Source organism: Camelus dromedarius, chromosome 13, assembly GCF_036321535.1.
Source record: "Camelus dromedarius isolate mCamDro1 chromosome 13, mCamDro1.pat, whole genome shotgun sequence".
In the NCBI taxonomy this organism is placed as follows: Eukaryota; Metazoa; Chordata; class Mammalia; order Artiodactyla; family Camelidae; genus Camelus; species Camelus dromedarius.
Window position 1 is genome coordinate 49,804,140 of NC_087448.1, and position 20,305 is coordinate 49,824,444.

The window sequence follows — 20,305 nt, forward strand, 5'->3', positions numbered from 1 at the left end:
TCACTCTTCAGGCCAGATCCCTCCTGAGACTACCAGATGTATAAATGTGGAACCTAGTGGTACCCATCACTGTTCATGAGACAGATACTTGTAGCTAACTGTGCTAACAAAAATAACACTAGAAGCCACACTTCAGTTAGCTCCTGTCCCTCCTACCAACTTATTTTCTGCTTTCTATTTACCAGCTTTCTCTGACAGATAATGTTTTCGCTACCCCACTGTACTCCTCCACTAGTTTACCCATTCACCTATGGATGGAGACTTAGCTGTTTCCAAATCTTGGCTACTGTGAATAATGCTGCAATGAATACGGCAGTGCAGGTATCTCTTTGGCAACTTGCTTTCAGTTCCTTTGGCTACACACCTAGAAGTAGGATTGCTGGATCATACAGAATTTCTAGCTTTAGGTTTTTGAGGAACTTCCATACTGTTCTGTGTAGTGGCTGTTATCAATTTAAATTTCCACCAACAGTGTAGAAAGATTCTCTTTTCTCCACATCCTTGGCAACATTTTCTTGTCTTTTTCTATGGCTACCTCTAGCCATTCTAACAGGCATGAGGTGGTATCTTACTGTGGTTTTCATTTGCACTTTCCTGATGATTAGTGATATCGAGCATCTTTGCATATACCTGTTGGCCATTTGTATGTCTTCTTTAGGAAAATGTCTACTCAGGTCGTCTGCCTATTCTTTAATTGGATTGTTTGGGGTTTTTTGCTCTTGAGTTATATGAGTTCCTTACATAGTTTGAACATTAACCCCTTGTCAGATAAATGGTTTGCATATATATATTTCTCCCATTCTGTAGTTGCCTTTTCATCTTATTGATTATTTCTTTTGCTGTGCAGAAGCCTTTTAGTTTAATGTAGTCTCACTTACTGACTTTTGCTTCTGTTGCTTCTACTTTTGGTGTCATATCCAAAAAATCTTTGCCAAGTCAGGTTCTGTTACTCCACCTTGATTAGAAGAGGGAGTTTCGCCTGGTATTTTTTTTTAGCAGTCTCATTCTTTGATGACGTGTTTTATTTTTTTGCTTTAATAATTACAATCATATGCATTGAAAGTTTCTATTTGACAATTCTGTTGTCTGAGGTTCTCAGAGATCTAACCCTAGGACTTTCGGCGCCTGCTACTTCTCATTCAGGAAGTAATCTTCCTTAAGTTATTTTGTGATAATGAAATGTGAGTTCACCTTCAGCAGGGTTTTATTTGTAGAAACTCTGTGCAGCCTGGATCAAGTATATGACTTGCCAAAGCAAATTTTACAAGAGTTTTCCCTGGTACCCAAAGTTATTGCCTGCTGGGAGGCCATTCTTATGTTAATTACTTGGCTGGAAAATCCTAACGTCAGTGATAGTTGAAAATCTAATCATACACCTAGGTTAACGCCAACCTAGGACTATGAATTCTCAAAGGAAAAATTTCTCCACCCAGCTGAGAAGTATAAGCTTCCTTAATACTGTCTGTGCCAATGCGTGGACTGTTTTTCCCCTTAGGGTATGGTCTTTCAAGGATCTCAATCACATGCTGAGGTCTCTGTCTAATACCCCTATTTGCATTGGACCAAGACTGAAGCATCTGCCTCTACTTGGGTAATAAAACCGAAGCCCCTCAGACATCAAGACTGACATGTCCTCCTCAGCCCTGTAGAGGTCCTGCAGTGTCAGCTCATTCTTACTATTGTTATTTTTCTCTTCATTTTTGGCCCCTGAAATTTCCCTTACTTTCATGTGCAGTTAGGTTATGTGGTGGCTGCTCCTGATGCCATTAACTAAGATATCAAACTCAAAAGTACTGAACAAGCTGGATGGAGTAGAATCAAAAGGCAATGAAACGGAAATAGTGTTGGACTTCAGAATGTAAGTATGGTCCTAAGCTGTGAAAAGTTAAAAATTCCCTTTAACACATTCTAACATGTTCCTCTTCAGTTACTTACCTGCTGATTAAACCTGTATTTTTCTCATTGAAACCTTATATTGGAACCTATACCTGTGGTTTTCAAACTATGTTCTGCAGGAGGAAACTGACTTGCCCTTACCCCTGAGCTCTTTCTGAACTTAGATAAGAGAGTTTAGAAAAAAGAGTCAGGCTTTAAAAAGTTGGAAAATCCCTTTTCTATGAGATAGACCAAATATTTTAAAAGTATAAAATGATTTTTCTAAAAAATGAATCTAATACAAAGAAACACCTCTTACTTTATGTTTTTGTACCTTCAATTTTCTCCTTATATAAGTTTTTACTGGTGTAGAAATATCCTTGAATAAAAATTATATTTAGCTTCCAATCAAGAGTTGACTGCCCTAAACAAATTAACCACTCACCTTTCTTTCTCTTAGGTTGTTCTGGTGATGAGGGTCCTGGTGAGTGTACGTATGTCTCTTGAACCGGCTGAGTTTCCATCACTTCGGGAATCCCATCTAATGTGACGGATACATGGGTGATTGGGGCAACAACAATGTCATCTTCAGATGAACTAAACATATTATTATCTAATGGAAATAAAATCAGCTAATTATAATCAACTTTGTATTATAAATCAAAATCATTTCAGAAAATATTTCCTGTTTCTTTGAAGATTAAAGTAGAAATAAAATCCTGAAATCAACTCCTTGCTTTTTATTTCCTCTGTATTAAGTCAGGTACCCTGAATCAGTCAGGCTTGATTGGACTATTTCAGTGTCTTCCTTACTTGACTTCCTGTCCCCAGTCTATCTTGTCTCTCTGCTCCATTCTTCACATTGCTAAGGTTTTTCTCTGAAATCCAAGACTGATCTGATCATACTCTTCTCTATAAAAACTTTACACCATGGAAATTAGAAAGAAAAATAAAATTGACATATCTTCCCATAGTTTACAGGAGAAAAAAGGTAAGAGCAACCCAAACTCCGTAATATGTCATTTGAAGCTTCCAGAGTCTACCAGCCACCATGAAGCTTACACTTCACATTTTTATCTCAAACATTTCTTTTTTCTTTTTTAAACAGGTATGTGTCTTTGGTTCAGTCCATTATTCCCTCTATCTTGAATGTCCTTTCCTGTCTTCTCTACCCATGAAAAGCTTATTTGCCATTTACAGCCCAGGTCAACACACTCCGTGCATAGAGCCTGTCCCTGACGTTCTCAACCAGAGTACTCTCTCCTTCCAGAACACTTTGCTATCCCTCTCATGGCCTTTATTTTTGGCTTTTACAGTTGTTTACATAAACAATTGTCTTCAAAATCAAACTGTAAGCTTGAAGAAAGAAACAATATCTGTTCATTTCTATATCATGTCATCATCTAATGAATTGCTGAGCATATAGAAAATATTCTATAAACATCTTGAATTGATTTAATAATTATTAATTATATGGGTTTGACTACTTTCTTGTCAGAAAATCCCAAAGGAGAACATGGATTTAAAAGCAGATCAATAAATGTGGCAGTCAATTTTATGCCATGAAGGTTTAGAAAACTTTTCAATGGATTTTTGCCTATTCGCTGATGAATATCTATGGAGATCACTACATTTTAATAGTTTGGGTCCCTAACATCCTAACAGTTCACCAATGAGGTTAAAGCAATTCTGCATTATCTGCTATTTGACAACTACATTACTTTTTATTCCTAAAGTTCTCACTCTTCAAATTAAAAAAAAGTCTTGTTTAACTGAACACTTTAGCAAAGATGCCTCGACTAGTACTATACCTGAAAATGCACTTGAGATCCCCAAAATACAAAACACGGACTCTGGTCTCTTGATATTCACCATCTAATACAGAGAAGCGGCAAGAGCTTTTCAAAGGATACAGACACGCAGTCATTAACCCACAACCACTCACTGATGCGTTTTTCATCCAGCATGGGGCCAGGAGAGTCCATGTTAAGGAGCGCCTCAGCAGCCTCGATAGTTTCAATCGTTTCATCCCCATTGTGACAGGAAGCTTCGACTACGAGACGTGTAAAGAGAGAGAATTAGCTACAAGACATCTGTTGTTCTAAAAAGCGTAAATTCCTATCTCTTGAACCAGGATACATCACTTAATACTTTGGTTTACACCCTTACTTTGTATCAACATATAAAATCTATACTGAAAATGACTAGGGCAGGGAGTGTATAGCGCAAGTGGTAGAGCACGTGCTTAGCATGCACGAGGTCCTGGGTTCAATCCCCAGTACCTCCATTAAAAAAATAATAACAACAAATAAAAAAATAGACCTAATGACCTCCCCACCTAAATAAATAAATAAAAATAAAAATAAATAAAATGACTACATTTCTCACTGAATTCTACAAGATGTGGGGTTTTCATTAAAAACAACAACAAAAAATCTCTGCAAGATGCTGGGAGGTAAAAGAGTAAGCAAAATAGAACTCATACTCTAAAAGCCCTATCATTTCTCTGATAATCCTTGTATTTTCAAGATAAACTAAGATGTCACTGGGCAGGTCATGCTGTTGACTCCACAGTATAAAATGACTGGGTTGATAAGACTAGGTCCCCTTCAGCTCTAATGCTGATTCCAATACTCTTAGTTCACTCATAGGAATGGACAGAGGTCTCTGTTAACTTCTGACTCCTCTTCTGCTCCTCTATAATTAGTAAATTGCCACCATTTCCAAAAGTTTTAGTTGTAGTCACATTACTAGCATCTAAATACTTCTTGATAATTACTGTATTCTGGTACCTTTCTTCTCCAGTGTGGACAACAGAACACCAATTCCCCTACTCTGAACTGTGCCTAGTCCAACTTCTTTTAATGTTCTTTAAAAATACTGAAATACAAATGAAGTACATGCTAGACACTCAACACTTCCCAGCGTTCCAGACAGATGTCCAAAACATCTGTACAGTGAATTCCCTGGATGGGTCTTAGCCCTTCACCTCTACGATCAGTACCAAGAAACCAAATAAAGAGCTACCAACACTCTCTCTTCATGGATAAGTCTGAGTTTCCTGAATGTGGTATTTATCATCCATAATCCTTATACTAACTTACTGTATCTTCCTCTCAGTATTTGTGACAAAATTAAACATGTTTATTTTAAAAGTTTGAATATATATATAAAATCATGATTTTCAGATTCAGGGTTGGACTGACAACGAATAAAACTGAATGTAAGTCAATGAATGTAAGCCTTTTAATTTTATACAGGGTTAAAAAGTAAACATAAACATAGTACTTGAAGCAAAAGTTCTTTCTTCTCAATCAAGTGAATGAAAGTAATCATTTACACATTGTCCTCTCCCTATTTCTAGTCAATCCAGAGAAGGAACAAAATCATTTTCCTTTACATTTTTAGGACTATAACCAGATTTCTAAGAAATTATAGCTCTTTGAAATTTACCTTAACTTTCCATTAGAATATTATAACATTTAGTTTCCTAAATATTTCCTAAACAATTCACACTCTCTTTAGACTGAAGATTTCCAAGAACCTAAAAACTCTTCCACTGACTCCAAATTTCCAATCAGCAAAAATACTGAACATCCCTCCTAAATAAGTGTACGAGGAAATAAGGAAGATACAATAGCGTAAGACACGACCTTTCTCCTTATTTATTGGCAACCGATACACAGATACTGTCTAAGAAATAACAAAGTGATCCGTTTTATGGTCCAGAAGAGACTGACTACAGGTACTGTATATCACTGTAAGTTAAGAAGGCTTTCTGAAGAGATGGGCTAAGGCTAAATCATTTCAAACAGCTAGGATTTAAATACTTTAAGAGGAAGAGAGAGAAATTAAAGCAAGAATAATAGGAGAAGCAAGGGCATGAGAGTAAGCATTATGCATTTAAAGAAAATGAGATAATCAGTCTATGCAGTTAGAAAACAAAATGTGTAACTGCTAAAGATTATTATAATAATAGCAGATTAGTTAATTCACTTTATAAATTGATTAATTTGGCTGACTGCCTTCCCAAGGGAGGAATCCCACAATGGAAATAGAAGGAAGGCATGGACTACAGAAGGAGCAGAGAGCAGGGACAACTCCTGAATGATGCATACAAAGAAGTCCGGGACCTCGGGTCATACGCTAGTCAGCTCCTCTCAATTAAGAACGAAGAACACTTTCTCCCATAGAACAGTGGTCACCACCGGCAGTCCCCACAACCTGCCAAGCCAGAAGAGAAGCTCCTTCTTTCAGATACGAAAGATGTATCTGCAGAATTCCAAACTTCTGGGCTCAATTCCCTCAGCAAGCATCTCTGAACCCAAACATCTACAGGTCACAGAGAGGTCAAGGAACAGGAAGACAGCCAATATGAAGAGGCAAGGATTTTGATCTAGCTGGGCTTCTTCTAGATCAAACAAGGGTTGAACAGCAATTCAACACTTATGAAGTCTTCCTTTTTCAAAGACTTTAAACTTTTCCTCTTAACGCCAGCACTCATATTTCTGGGTTACTATAAAAAGCACTTTAGAGCTTGAATAGATTTTTGACTAGTGCCTCATTTCTAAAAGTATGTGTCCTTTTCATTTTCATATCAAGATGCACAAAACCTCACTAGAAGACTTTTCACAGTCTTCCTAATGAGGAAACTGTTTCCCTTAATTATAATGAAAAATAAATCAATTACATTTTAATTATATATTCTATTAAAAACAAATGCTTAGAAGTCCAATTCCTCCACAGTACTTAAAACCAGAAAGGATAAATACCTCAAAAAGTCTAGCAAAATGATTAAAACAGGGCATGGCATTGAAACACTTCCTATTAAAAACTAAAGCTTCCTATTGAAAATCTTGTAGATTTAAGGCAAAGTTAAAAAAAAAAAAAGCATATTGCTCCTGTGTCAAGGCTTTCAAATTCTAAGAATTGAAGAAAATATCCTTCTTAAATTTAATTTAAAAAAAAATAAGGCAAACAAGGCACAGATAACTAAATAATTAATTTCTGTTTTTCCAGATATTCATTTCCATGAATAAGTTTTATAAAATATTTTAAAGTCTTCTGGATAGATGAAAATGATAAAATTAGTATGTGTAATAATTTAGCTGCCTATCAATTAAGAAAAAACAAGGAGAATTTCAAATCACTTCCTTGTTGAGTTTTTTATAATGAAAATTTCAAACACGTATAGAAGTAGAGAAAGTAATATAATGAACTGAATGTACCAAAGGGCCCAGCTTCTATACTTAAAAACAGCCACTCTTCCTTAATCTATACTCCCCAGCCCAACACACGCGGGGTTATTTTACATTGAAACCCAGACAGCCTATCATTCAATTTTAAAAGTTCACTAGTCTTTAAATCAGATATCCATTTAATACTGAAACTTCTCTGTCTCAGGTGTTTTAAAAATTCCGTTTGTTCAAATCAGATTTCAAAGTTCATGCGTTATGTTTGGTGGTATGTACCTTTCTTCCTATGTTTTTTTTCTTTTTGTTGTTTATCTTGGGAGAAGTACGGTCATCTCTGTAGTTTCCCACATTTTAGACTTTGCTGATTACATCTCTGTGGTGTCACTTACCATATGCCTCCCCCCATGTATTTCCTGTAAACCCGAAGTTGTATCTAGAAGATTGATTTGATTCACATTCAATTTTTTGGCATGAATACTTCAAAGGTAATGTTATGTAACTCTGTATTCTCTGTGTACTATATTGGTGACCCTATGTGATCCTATGTATTCTGTGTATTCTTTTCTCTTGAAGGTAACTGGTCTTCTTTCAGTACTGTCAGGATTGAGAACCACATATGATGTGTGATTAGTTTAAGTTGTTGATCTGTTAAGTTTATACACATTTTATAATTTTTTAATTATAAAAAGCCTGCATTTTTACTCCCCATTGAGATAAGTCAATGATAAAAATAAAAGTGTTTTGATGAACATGAAAATTTGAAATCAGGGTTACAGATGACAGCTGCCATCTAATAGAAGCCTCAATTCCAGAAAAATAGTTCAATCTTTTCATTATTGAAAATTTCAAACAGAATCAAAATTATGGGACACAGTGTAATGAATTCTCACATATCCATTTTCATCATCACTCTTTATCAACATATGATCAATCTTCTTTCATTCATACTCCACTTACTGCCCAAGGCCCCCCTCACACATGCCTTGTCGCCCAGGATTATTTTGAATGAATCCATGACATCATATTTTATCTGTAAATATTTGAGCATAGGCATCTAAAAGATAAGAATCTAACATAATGCTATTATCATATCTAAAAATATTAACAATATTCCTTAATATCATCTGAAGTCTTACCTATGTCTCATAATTACAGTTTATAAACTGTTCTATCCCCATCACCATCTTCCCTGTAGTTTCTCAAAAATGCAGTACTCTCCCCTCCCCTCCTCCGGACTAAGGAAGGCTACAAGATCCTTTCATTTCTCAAGACGTGACTCAAACAAGTATGGAAGAGTTAAACAACAGCTCGAATTGCAAGAGAGAAGAAACATGCAAATAGTAAATCTGACTTTCAACATATGGCTTATTTTCTGGACCCATTCCGTATCAGTTCTCTTTTCCAGGAAGGAAGGAGCTTGTCTGTATCTTGTCATCAGCTACCTTTAAGTCTAAGCCCAAGAGAGTGCAGTACTGAAAGGAAGAAGTAATTTCTTCTACTAAAGATCCAGGATCTGCTTTCCTAGTCACTATTTCTTCTCTGAGAACCAATATCTTCCTTGATTACTAAAACAGGAATAAACACCCCTTCAGGGAGACCCTGGTTCCCAACCCACAGAGAGTGTAGCCTTACCCTAAGGCATCAAGAAGGTAGATCAGAATACACTGCAAAAACCCCATTAGGAACACAACACTTATGTGCATAGTGGTGGTCATTCTGTTATACAAAACACAAAGATCACAGTCAGCAATGAGTAGAAACTTCTAATCTGATTAATCTAATTCCCTTACTGATAAGGGAGACACAAGTCTAGATTTATCAAAAACTTTCACTGGGTTGTTCTGACCAAATAATGTCAATATAAAGAACATGCTTTGTAAAAAATAAGAGGACAATACAAAAACTAAGTGTTCTTGGTCAATGTTATTGATGGGGGCTCAGTCAGTTGGTGTGTGACCTTAGGCAAGTCATTTAATTTAACTTCTCTAATTTCAGTCTTCTTTTTCTGAGAATTAAATGAGGTAATGTACTTTAAAAAATCAACTATGCTAATATGACATCAGGAAGGAGACAATGCCATTCTGGTGTTATTTTTGCTCAAATGCATTATCTCATTCCAATCATGAGAAAACATCACAGAAATAAAATTGAGGGTAAGCCAGAAAGAGAAAGAAAAATACCATATGAGATCGCTCATATGTGGAATCTGAAAAAAAAAAAAAAAAAAGAACATAAATACAAAACAGAAACAGATTCACAGACATAGAATACAAACTTGTGGTTGCCAAGGGAGCAGGAGTTGGAAAGGGACAGACTGGGATTTCAAAATTTGTAGATACTGACAGGTATATGCAGAATAGATAAACAAGACTATACTGTATAGCACAGGGAAATATATACAAGATCTTGTGGTAGTTCACAGTGAAAAAAAATGTGACAATGAATATATGTACGTTCATGTATAACTGAAAAATTGTGCTCTACACTGGAATTTGACACAACATTGTAAAATGACTATAACTCAGTAAATAAGTTACAAAATAACAAAACTTGAAAAAAATAAAATAAAATAAATAAAAGTTCCTTGTACAAAATAATGTTCATTGTATATTGTGGAAAAAAAAAGAAATAAAATTGAGGGACATTCTATAATATCTGGCTGGTATTCCTCAAAAATGTTAACATTATGAGAGATAAGGGAAGACAGAGGAACTGTCACAAACTGGAAGAGATTAGGAAAAAAAAACCAACTCACTGCAGTGTGAGATTCTGAATAGGATCCTGGAACAGAAGACGGATATTAGTGTAAAAATGGGTGGAACACAAATAAAGTCTAGGCTTAGTTGATGGTAATGTGACTAATGTTAATTTCCGGTTTTTAGCTTAAGAATAAATATTCAAATAACCTTTGCTTCCCAAATAATTTTCTCAAATACCTCCAACATCTCTGGCCAAGATATATGGATGTAAATGTATAAAAATAAAAATAAATGCATGTACCAGGTTCTAAAACGAATGAAAAAGTACTACTGCTGCCTCAACACTTACATAGAGAAATCTTCAGTTTGAGATATTCTCCTAGTTCCAACTGAACAAATCTCGAACTCCAGCACCTTACCCTACATTTGGAGCCCAGCCTCCTATTTTGCTCCCTGCAGTAGCAGTAACAAAAGAACATTCCTACCATCTGCCCTACGAACAACTTCTTGTTGTCATCACAAATACAGAGCTGGGCCTTTACAAACAGTGCTCAGTGAAGACTCGATGAGTTGAGTTGGTTTGGTTCCTCTTACTCGCCTCCTAGTCTGTCACACTCACCTCCACATGTTCAGGGGAGAAGAAGGGGGAGGCGAGAGCACTCAGAAGCACAGGCAGATGAGAAGGACAATGTCATTTCCTTCCCCCTGCAGGGCACCAGCCCCTGCTGGTGATGGAGTTACTCAAGACCACGTCAGGGACTTTGTACACCCCCCGAATCACAGGGCCACGCCTATGCTGAAGGAAGATGCTGCTGGAGGCACACACACCTGTGAGGGTGATGTCATCGTCATCTTCATCTATGATTTCCTCTTCAGCGACATCCAGGGAGCTCTCAGTAATCATGTCATTGGGCTCCTCCACACAGGCGAGACCCGCGTAGCTATTGAGAATATCAGCACCAGGAACGTGTTCCACAATTACGGCAGGAAACACAGCTGGGTCACCAAGCTGGGAGGTGGGAGGAGGGGAAAGATTAACAACGTTTTGCTTTTGTGAAATACAACCCAAATTATTTTATACTGGGCATCAATTCAGTTTTCACATCATCAGCTACTTGCACCTTGACAATCCTTCTAGGCTACAGAGAATATAAACCTACTAAAACCAAATAAACTCTCATTATCAACTTAGGTCTCAACAACCAAGTTTTCACTGGGAAGTTCTATAAAAGTAGATTTTTAAAGCACATTAAGCTTAAAAAAAAACTAATATAATCAATGCATAAGAAGCGGCATACAAGTGAAACATACAATTAAATAAAACCTCAACAGAAGTTTCTTTGACAGAAAAAAATCTGTGAGCTTTATAAATACTTCTGTCACTTGGCACACAGGCCGTGTGAAAATCAACTTTCATTTTCTATCTAGTTATAAGATCATGGACCTTTACTACTAGAAAGACCCTTGAAACTTAATCTAGTCCAGCCATCTCATTTTATACATGAGGAAACTGACCCAGAAAGGGTTTTTAACAGCCTATTCAAAAATCAATTAGTCATGAAAAAATTCAACGTTAAAAGTGAAAAACAAAAAGTTCTTTGAATGTATCTGATATAAGAATACATGAATTGTAATACTATGTAATAATAAGGGCTATCTATAAAATACTTTTCAAATATAGTAAAAATGCTACTACTTATCAACTTGGTTTATATTGCTTTACTTGTATTATAAAGGTATTATTCATTTACTACACTTTCTTATTAACATTTCTCTGCAAATCATCCCCTAAACCACTGATATGCACTAAACAGTCCATTGATGCAAAAAAAAAAAATCCACTAGTGACAGATGTCGTTAAGTTACTATCGCTTTTACTTTAAAATTTTAAAAAGTCTTATTTGAAAAAGTTGGAAAAGTAGTACAAAGAATTCTCCTACAACCTTTATTCATATTCCCCAAATTTGGACACTTAATCATGTCTATCATCCTCTTTCTATATTATTATTTCTATATCTAGTTTTTCTGACTTATTTGAAAGTGGTAGACATACTGCTCCTTTAATCCTAAATACTTAAGTCTCTACTTTCTAAATATATGAATATTATCTTACATAAAGATAGTACAATTATCAAAACCAGTAAAGTAACATTGCTATAGTACTATTATTTAACCTAGACTTTATTCAAATTTCTCCAACTGTCTCATTAATGTCTTTTTTTTTTTTAATGAAAAAAAATATTTTTTGAGGTCCAGATCCAACCTAGGACCATAAGTTTCACTTAATAAATATCATGTTTCTTCATGACAATTCTTTTAATTTGTAACAACTTCTTCTCCTTTAATCTGGACTTTTTCAGTTTTTGTTTATCTTTCATGATCTTGGCACTTTTGCACAGTATAGGCCATTTGTTTTAAAATGTCCCCCAATTTTGGTTTGTGTGTTACTAACTTGTGATTGGATTCAGTCTGCATTTTTGGCAAGAATACCAAAAAAGTAATGCTATGTCCTTTCAAATACATCCTATCAGGAGGTCCAAAATACCAACTTGTCCCATTACTAGTGGCATTAACTCCTATCACTTAGGGTGGTGTCTACCAGGTTTCTCCACTATGAAGTTACTATTTTTCCTTTTGTAATTAATAAGTATCTTGTGGGAAGACAGCTCATGTAAAGATTCTGTTTCTTAAAATACATATATTGAAAACATTATTTATGATTTCATTATAACTAAGTGACCTCAATCTTTTAAAATTAATGTTTGTAGCAGTATACACTGAGGTTAACTACTACTTCTATTACAAGAATTTAATTTATCTAAATTGAATATATGATATCATAGTTACTAAACAGATACTACCTGTGCCTTCAAGAATGCTATGTTCTGAATTTATAAGTAATAATATTAAAACATATTTGGATTGTTTTATTTCAAAATGTTTCTTCCTATTTAAGAAAAGAGGAAGTCAGAAGTAACTGGCCCTCCAAATTTTAAGACAGAAAGTAAGAGGCTCAAACATTACACAGTAAAACATGTACACACACAGAGGCAATAAAGAAAGTATCATATAAAGTGGCCAAAGTATAGTCGTTGGCCATGCCTTTCTCTTTTTTGAATGAATGCTAGCCAAGCGACCCAACCCAGCGTGAACATGTGCTTGTTAAAGTATGTCTCCTTCCCCTCTCTCTCAAGAGCTAAAGTTAAGCTCCTGTCTTCTAGGACAAGGCTGAGCCCAGACTAAGTTAATTCTCACCATCTCCTTTTTCGCCTGGTCCACCCTATGTACCAGGTAAGAACAGGGCTTATCATCTCCATTGGCAGATGAAGAATTAGGTTAAGAAATTCATCTGAATCTATATAGTCCCCAAGCTTCCGAGAATGACACATACTTTTTGCTACTTTCTCCCTTGTCCTCTTCTCTTACCCTCTAAGTGGACTGGACATGGTAACTCTATTCTCCAGATGTACCGGTCTTAGGAACACCTTGTCATATACCAGTATTATCAATGCTGCTTCTGCCTCAGTGCCCCTCTCCAGAAGCAACCATTGCTGCCAATTTCTTTGTTCCCTAGCAGAGACAGTCTATGTATAATCAAGCATATTCTAATTTGCTTTAAACAATCATTTTTGATTTCAGTTCAAATTTTTAAATAATGTAAAAACTATTAAGAAAAATTTCAAACACAAAAGTAGAGAGAAAAAAATAGTTTCCACTGAAGCAAAAGTTTACTTCAGAATGAAAAGGGACACATGGTTCTGTGATTTAGAGGCAATGTGTTGTAAAAATGAAAACCGAGAACCGAGGTCTTCCCCAATCCTACTGTCGTGATCTTATTTTCCTCACTTTAAATGAAAGAACACCAGCTGATCCTAAGGGCACTTCCAGGTTTTGTTTTGTTATGATATATTTTAAAGGCTCAGATTTAAAAACTGCCATTTGTAACATTACAGAAGAGATTATTCATTCTTACGGACTAAATGGGGGGTGGGGAGTCACATGCACTGTGCTCATGTACCTGCTGGCTTTGCTACTGTTATTAGCTAGTGTTTATTAGCACTTAATATACACCAGGCATTCTGCTCATTGTTTTACATGGGTTACCATCTTATTTAATCATTACAACATCCAATGTGAGAGAAACATTAGATTACCTATTTTACACATGGGAAAACGGAATCTCAAGGGGAAGGGAGAAAATTTACTCTAGGTGGTAGAATCTTAACTTAAACTGACTCCAGAGTCCATGTTCCTCACGTGCCCACTTACAGTCAGCCTTAAACATGGAAAGCCTTAAACATTTTGTTTTGTTTGCATATTTACTTAGCTCTGTTTAGAAAAACAACAGAGGAGGAGCTGTGTTCGCTGTATGACTTTCAATATTATTTATTGCAGGGCTTCTTCAATCCGAATCTATTATAAACTATCTTGTGGGCACAGCCAGTTCCTCTTGGTCCCCAAGGACTTCCCAAGATCACACCCAATTTAGTCATACTATCTTCTCCTTCTAAGATACTTGCTTCTCTTATGAAACACATGGGCCATTCTTTTCAAGTCCACTGAGATGTATAATCAAAATTGTCCATCTCTAATTTCTCCAGGGTGCTATTTCATATATAATAAACAGACCAACTCTGAATCTTAGGTAACAAGCCTAAATCTATATACACAAAATACATCTAGGAAACCCCTCTCAGGAGACTAGAAAGATTCCCCCACTATTACCATAAACAGAAGGAAAATACATACTTCAGAAACTCCAGTTGCTGACAGAGGTGTATGATAAACTCCAGCTGTATAAATTGATGGACTAGTAACTGAGTCATCAAGAACCTAAAAACCTCATAACCACTTATCCTAAAATTCCTTATAGAGAAAATGGTTCCCAGCCTCTTAACTGAAGAAATGACAAAATTTCAAATGCTGAACTTCCCTAGGTTTAAAATTTTTAAATAAATAAACTATTGGGACTTGTCTGCTAGGATTGCTATAATACAGTGCCACAGGCTAGGTGGCTCAAACAACAGAAATGTATTGTGTCTCCATTCTAGAGGCTATGTATCTGAATTAAGGTGTTGGCAGGGCTGGTGCCTTCTGGAGGCTGTAAGGGAAGGACCTGTTTCAGGCTTCTCTCCCTGGCTTGTGGATGGCCGTCTTCATGCTCACATGCTGTTCTCTCTGTATGTGTCTGTGTCCAAGTTTTCTCTTCTTAAAAGGACACTAATCATATTGGATCAGGGGCCTACTCTATTCCAGTACAACCTCACGTTAACTAATTATATCTACAATGACCCTATTTCCAAATAAGGTCACATTCTGAGATACCAGGGGTTGGGACTTTAACATACAAATTTGGGGAGGTGAAGAAGCAATTCAGTCTTCAATAGGACTCAATTTAATTTAGCTTTAAGAGTCTCATTTGACAACTAGGTCCTTCTACTTTAAATAACTTCCACAACTTTTGGCTATATATATATATATATTCTTGTTACTATTCCTAAATTAAGATTAGATATCATTCCTCAAGTCTCTTTGCTGAAGACCATCAAACTTTATCCCTCAAAGTTTTTTTTTTTAACATCATTTCAACCAGACTTCTCCCCAAGATTAATTTAAAACAAGAGCTTCAGGAAGGTCAGAGATTTTCATAAAATGACCATATTTCTAATAGCAACAAGATCTGTCACCTTCTTTTAAGAAATAAAGAAGTCAATACTTTGTTGATGGCCTAACAAAAATACTACATTTCATTTGACTAGTTACTTAAAAAAAATTTCCAAATCATTTTTCTAAAATGAAATCTCTCCTCATTTAATTTATTTATTTATTTGTTTGGATGGTTTTATTTTTTAACTTACTAAAAATCAAAGTATAGTTGATTTACAACATTGTGTTAGTTTCTGGTGTACAGCAAAGTGATTCAGTTACATGTATATATTCTTATGAAACACATGGGCCATTTTTCATATTCTTTTCCACTATAGGTTATTATTGACACCTACAATTAATCTTCAACAAAGGAAGCAAGAATATACAATGGAGAAGACAGTCTATTTGCAAGTGGTGTTGGGAAAACTGGGCAGCCACATGTCAATCAAACAAGTTAGAACACTCTCTCACACCATACACAAAAATAAACTCAGAATGGCTTAAAGACTTAAATGACAGGACACCACAAAACTCCTAGAAGGGAACATAGGCAAAACATTCTCTTACATAAATCATAGCAACATTCTTAGGTCAGTTTCCCAAAGAAATAGAAATAAAAGCAAAAATAAACAAATGGGACCTAATCAAACTTATAAGCTTTCACACAGCAAAGGAAAACCATAAACAAATAAAAAAGACAATCTACTAAATGGGAGAAAATATTTGCAAACTATGCGATGAACAAGGGCTTAATTTCAAAAAAAAAAAAACTTCTCATTTAAATAATTTAACATCTTCTCTTCAGTACCTTTTACTTCAATTAGGGAATCTCAGTAAACTCTACCAGTGGTTATCAACCTTGATTATACAGTGGGAAGCATCTAAAAATATTAGTATCTGGTCCTACAAGGGATCAAATAAATCAGAATATCTAAGGATGTGACCAGCACATGTTATTAAAGCTCCTCAGGGGATTCCAATGAGTACGTAAGGTTCAGAACCACTGCTCTAAAGAATTACAGGATTCTAAACTGCATTTCCTAAATTGAATCCACTCTATTTATGCCAATTTCCCAGATACCAGTTAGTAATCCAAAGAGACAAACAGTTACATTATTATATTACGAGATCTTTTGCTGTTTGGCACTTGCAGATTATTTTACCATTTGCTTTTGGAAGAGAACCAAAAGAAATCACAAACTATGGGTGGGGAGAGAGAGGGAGGGCTTCTTAGAATTAAATGTTAAAGATCAGTGTTATTGAAGCCTCTACTTCTATAAGCAAATTAAATGCAGTGATAACCTGATGTTTGACTGTTTTGCAATGTTACTGAAAGTCTTAACAGCTCCAGAGAGAAAAATACATATACAAGTTTCCCTTTCTATTAATTGCAGGTAAATTTATGATGTGTTGAAAGCAAATTTTTAACAATTTTTTTAGTAGGAATAATAAAAATCAAACCAAGTGTTAGCAGGAAAAAGAGACAATTCCCCAAATTTCAACACTGTCCCCTATATAGTTGCCATTCGTTGTGGTTAATGATATATGTGGCAATGCCATCAAGCTAAAAAGAGAAGGAAAGTGACCAATCTGTAAACAGTACAATATGTTACAACCCTGACTGAGGCTTGCTTCTTTCCTCAATATACCATAATCCAAGGCCCTGGGCAAATATTTAAGAAACTACGGATCATTATCCCAACTATATTAAGTAAGTTTAGTCAACAAGATTTTGTATATAAAAAAGCAAAAGAACTTTCAAATAACTTGTTTGCCAAGCTTCTCTAACAGCAGAGCTCAATCTGGTATGTGGTTGTTGTGAAACATCCTGCCAAGATCCCCTATGAAATAGCGTAAAATGAAATATGTACCCAATGTTTTCCTAAACGAAAAGCTGGTTAAAAACAGTCTTTAAAATTTTCCCCAATGTAGATATTCCTTTTTAAAGATAAGATGCTAAATGAGAACACTTTTAAGTAGTTAATACCATCTCTTTCCCAAGAGTCAAGGTGATACCAAGAGTCGGGTAAGGGCCCTACTCCTCCCATAATCTTCAATAGCTCCTCCTACTCCAAGGCCATTCCAACAAACAAACAAATTAAACACGGTGCACTTGCCCTGAAAATATACCTTTAAGACAAATTCCTGTGCTCTCTCTTCCAATCAGAATGCTGCCTCGGAGCCTCATCCTATGAAGACACTGCTTTGAAATGACTTCCTTTATCTTAGATTTAAAAAACAAAAACCCAATCCCTTACTCTATCAGGACACAATCTGACAATATTTACCAAGCTGCAAGTGCACTAGAAATACACATGGTGAAAACAGGATGTAACAGTAAGTGCTCAGGCTCTAGAATCAGAATGACCCATTTAAGGCCAGATTGCACACCATGCTTGGGTGCTTGAACTCAGGCAAATCACACAGTTTCTTGAGGTTTTATTTTTTGTGTCCATCTAAAATAAGAATAATATCTTCTAGAGGTGTTGTAAAAATTCAGTAACAGGAAATATATCACATATGCTGCATGGCATACAGTAAGCATTCAATAGCATCAACTTTTTTGATGATCAAAATCCCTCAATATTTGCTTTAGATAGAAATAAACACTCTTAAAACTCAGCTTACTACTTACATACATATATCAAATCATCACACTGCACACCTTAAACAATGTTATATGTAAATTATATCTCAATAAAGCTGTGGGGAGGGGGACTTGGCTTACTACAATCTTACACTGACGGGGATGGTTTTTGGAGTTGTTTTTAAAATAAGAATAGTCCTTTCAGAAAACTGGTGAACAAAACTTATCCATATTTTCCCAGCAACAATCATTTAGCTTCAACTGAAAAGTAAAAGCTGGATACGTATGTATATTCACTGTGAAAATTTATCAAACTACACACTTAACAATCTGTGCATCTTTTTGTGTTTATGCCATACTTCTTAGTTGAAAGCTTCAAAAGCCAAGGTCCATATGATGGGAGAAACAGAACTTGAAAATATTTTCAACTCACTGTTCTTGAGTTCTCTCAGCTCTGAGCAGAGGTAAATGCAGAGCAGTTAGGAGGAGGTGACTGGGACCAGATCAAATACTATAATGGCCTTCCTTCATTCTCTCATATAAATCATAATAAAAATAAAGAAAATCTCTAGACATAGCACATCTAGGTGCATATACATGCACAAAATTAGGATGACTGGTGAACAAAAGGAATAAAAGTTAAAATCCTTTACTTATTTTTTTAATGGGGGTACTGGGGATTGAACCCAGGACCTTGTGCATGCTAAGCATGTGCTCTACCACTGAGCCATATATACCCCACTCCCCTAAAATCCTTTAAACGAGTTCCCATGGTATATTTTTAGAAATTATTTTTGGGAATACATTAATATATGAACATATTTGTATCCTAAGAGTATAAAACATTATCATCTCCTTTCCTTATCGTTTTCCTCCCCAATAACTACCACTGTTATCAATTTCCAAAGTGCATTTTAAATGATTTCAGGAATTGATGTGTTACATAAAACAAGCCAGGACTGTGCAATAGGTCTCTGAGACTCAGCACTAAGTTTTTTCACAGCTGGATTCTCGGCATAGTTTGAAAATCTGTCATTAAAACAGCTTCATTTGCTGCAAATGAGGATACTTACGTTGACTGACTCAAGCTCTCTTTACAGGAGTTCATCCCTGCTTTATTTTAAAAGAAAATGAAAAGTAGTTTTAGCAGTCAGGTAGAAAAGTCTTTAGCAGCTGCAGTGCACACTGCCCAACACATTGGTCTAACTTATAGTTCTCCTGACTGAAAGTGTAGTACAAGAATCTAGATTTTTAAACATTGTAATACATAAATGTACTGGGGAGAAAGTAAAAATCCTACTTATTACAATTATAATTACTGTTAAATGCTATTATTTATTCTTCCAGATTCTTTTTCCTTCAAGGTTCCTCTTTTCTCTGATATCTTTCCTAGCATAATGATTAAGATTTTGGACTTTCTCAAGTCAAAGACTCAATTTCAGCGTAGGTGCTGTCACTTTACAGCTGTGTTTCTGGGCAATATTCATTCCTTCTTTCAACCTCTCTTGAGTTCCTCTTTACAAAGACTTTCCTTATTTGTAAAAACAGAGTACCAGTTGCCGTATTGTACAAGGTTATCCTGAGGCTCAAAAGAGAAAATGCAAGTCACCTACAGGACCCCGCAAAGCTAAGAGACAATAAATATTACCTCTTGTAGCTAAACAAAATACCTATCCTGAAATTAGCCTACTGTTCAACGTGTGCACCCACACATTTTGCCAGGTTTCGGTATCAGTGTTATACTGGCTCCGTCAAAATGAACTAGGGAACTTCTCTCTCTGAACTGGAATTGTTAAAATGATTCACTAAACTGTAAAATACGTCACCCATGAAACTCTTTGGATCTACCAGTTTTATGCATGTGGAGGTTGCTCCATGGCAATTTCCTCATGTTTTGTTGTTGCTGTTGTTACTAGTTCATTTTCATTTTAAACAAAATGTCAAATACTGATTCCTGTCATTCCAAAAACTTAAAAACACTTCAGCGCACTAGCTCAAGTGATATATCAAATCCCTACACAGTTCTACATCATCTCCTAATAGGAACGTAAACAAACAAATCAAGTACTATCAAGAAAATTAATGAGAAAATAAGTGAACAGCTAATAAGGCAAACACTCCACTAACAGATATTCTAAAAGAATGCTATTAAATCAGAACTGGAATCCAGGTATCTTTAGTAAATAAACTATTCTCACCAATACTCTCAGTGCCTCTGTAACCCTGCCCTAAAAATCTCTTACAGGATTCTACTATAGTTCTCCCAGTTATCCAGTAATAAATTCAAGATAATAGTCTAC

At 35.6% G+C, this 20,305-nt stretch overlaps 1 protein-coding gene across 6 annotated transcripts in view; it reads right to left on the reverse strand.

The window, feature by feature from the left end:
* ELF1 (E74 like ETS transcription factor 1) overlaps positions 1 to 20,305 on the reverse strand; it is a 91,312-nt gene that overhangs the window by 10,578 nt on the left and 60,429 nt on the right. For 3 of the 6 annotated variants that reach the window (XM_031466083.2, XM_031466082.2, XM_031466084.2), the window contains exons 3-5: positions 10,598 to 10,778; positions 3,821 to 3,928; positions 2,321 to 2,488 (exon numbers count right to left, since the gene is read on the reverse strand). In XM_031466083.2, the coding sequence (XP_031321943.1) occupies positions 2,321 to 2,488; positions 3,821 to 3,928; positions 10,598 to 10,778 (457 nt within the window). Of the gene's footprint in view, positions 1 to 2,320; positions 2,489 to 3,686; positions 3,929 to 8,702; positions 8,787 to 10,597; positions 10,779 to 20,305 lie in introns of those variants that run through there. The other 3 variants (XM_031466087.2, XM_010991181.3, XM_031466088.2) reach the window with 3 other exon arrangements.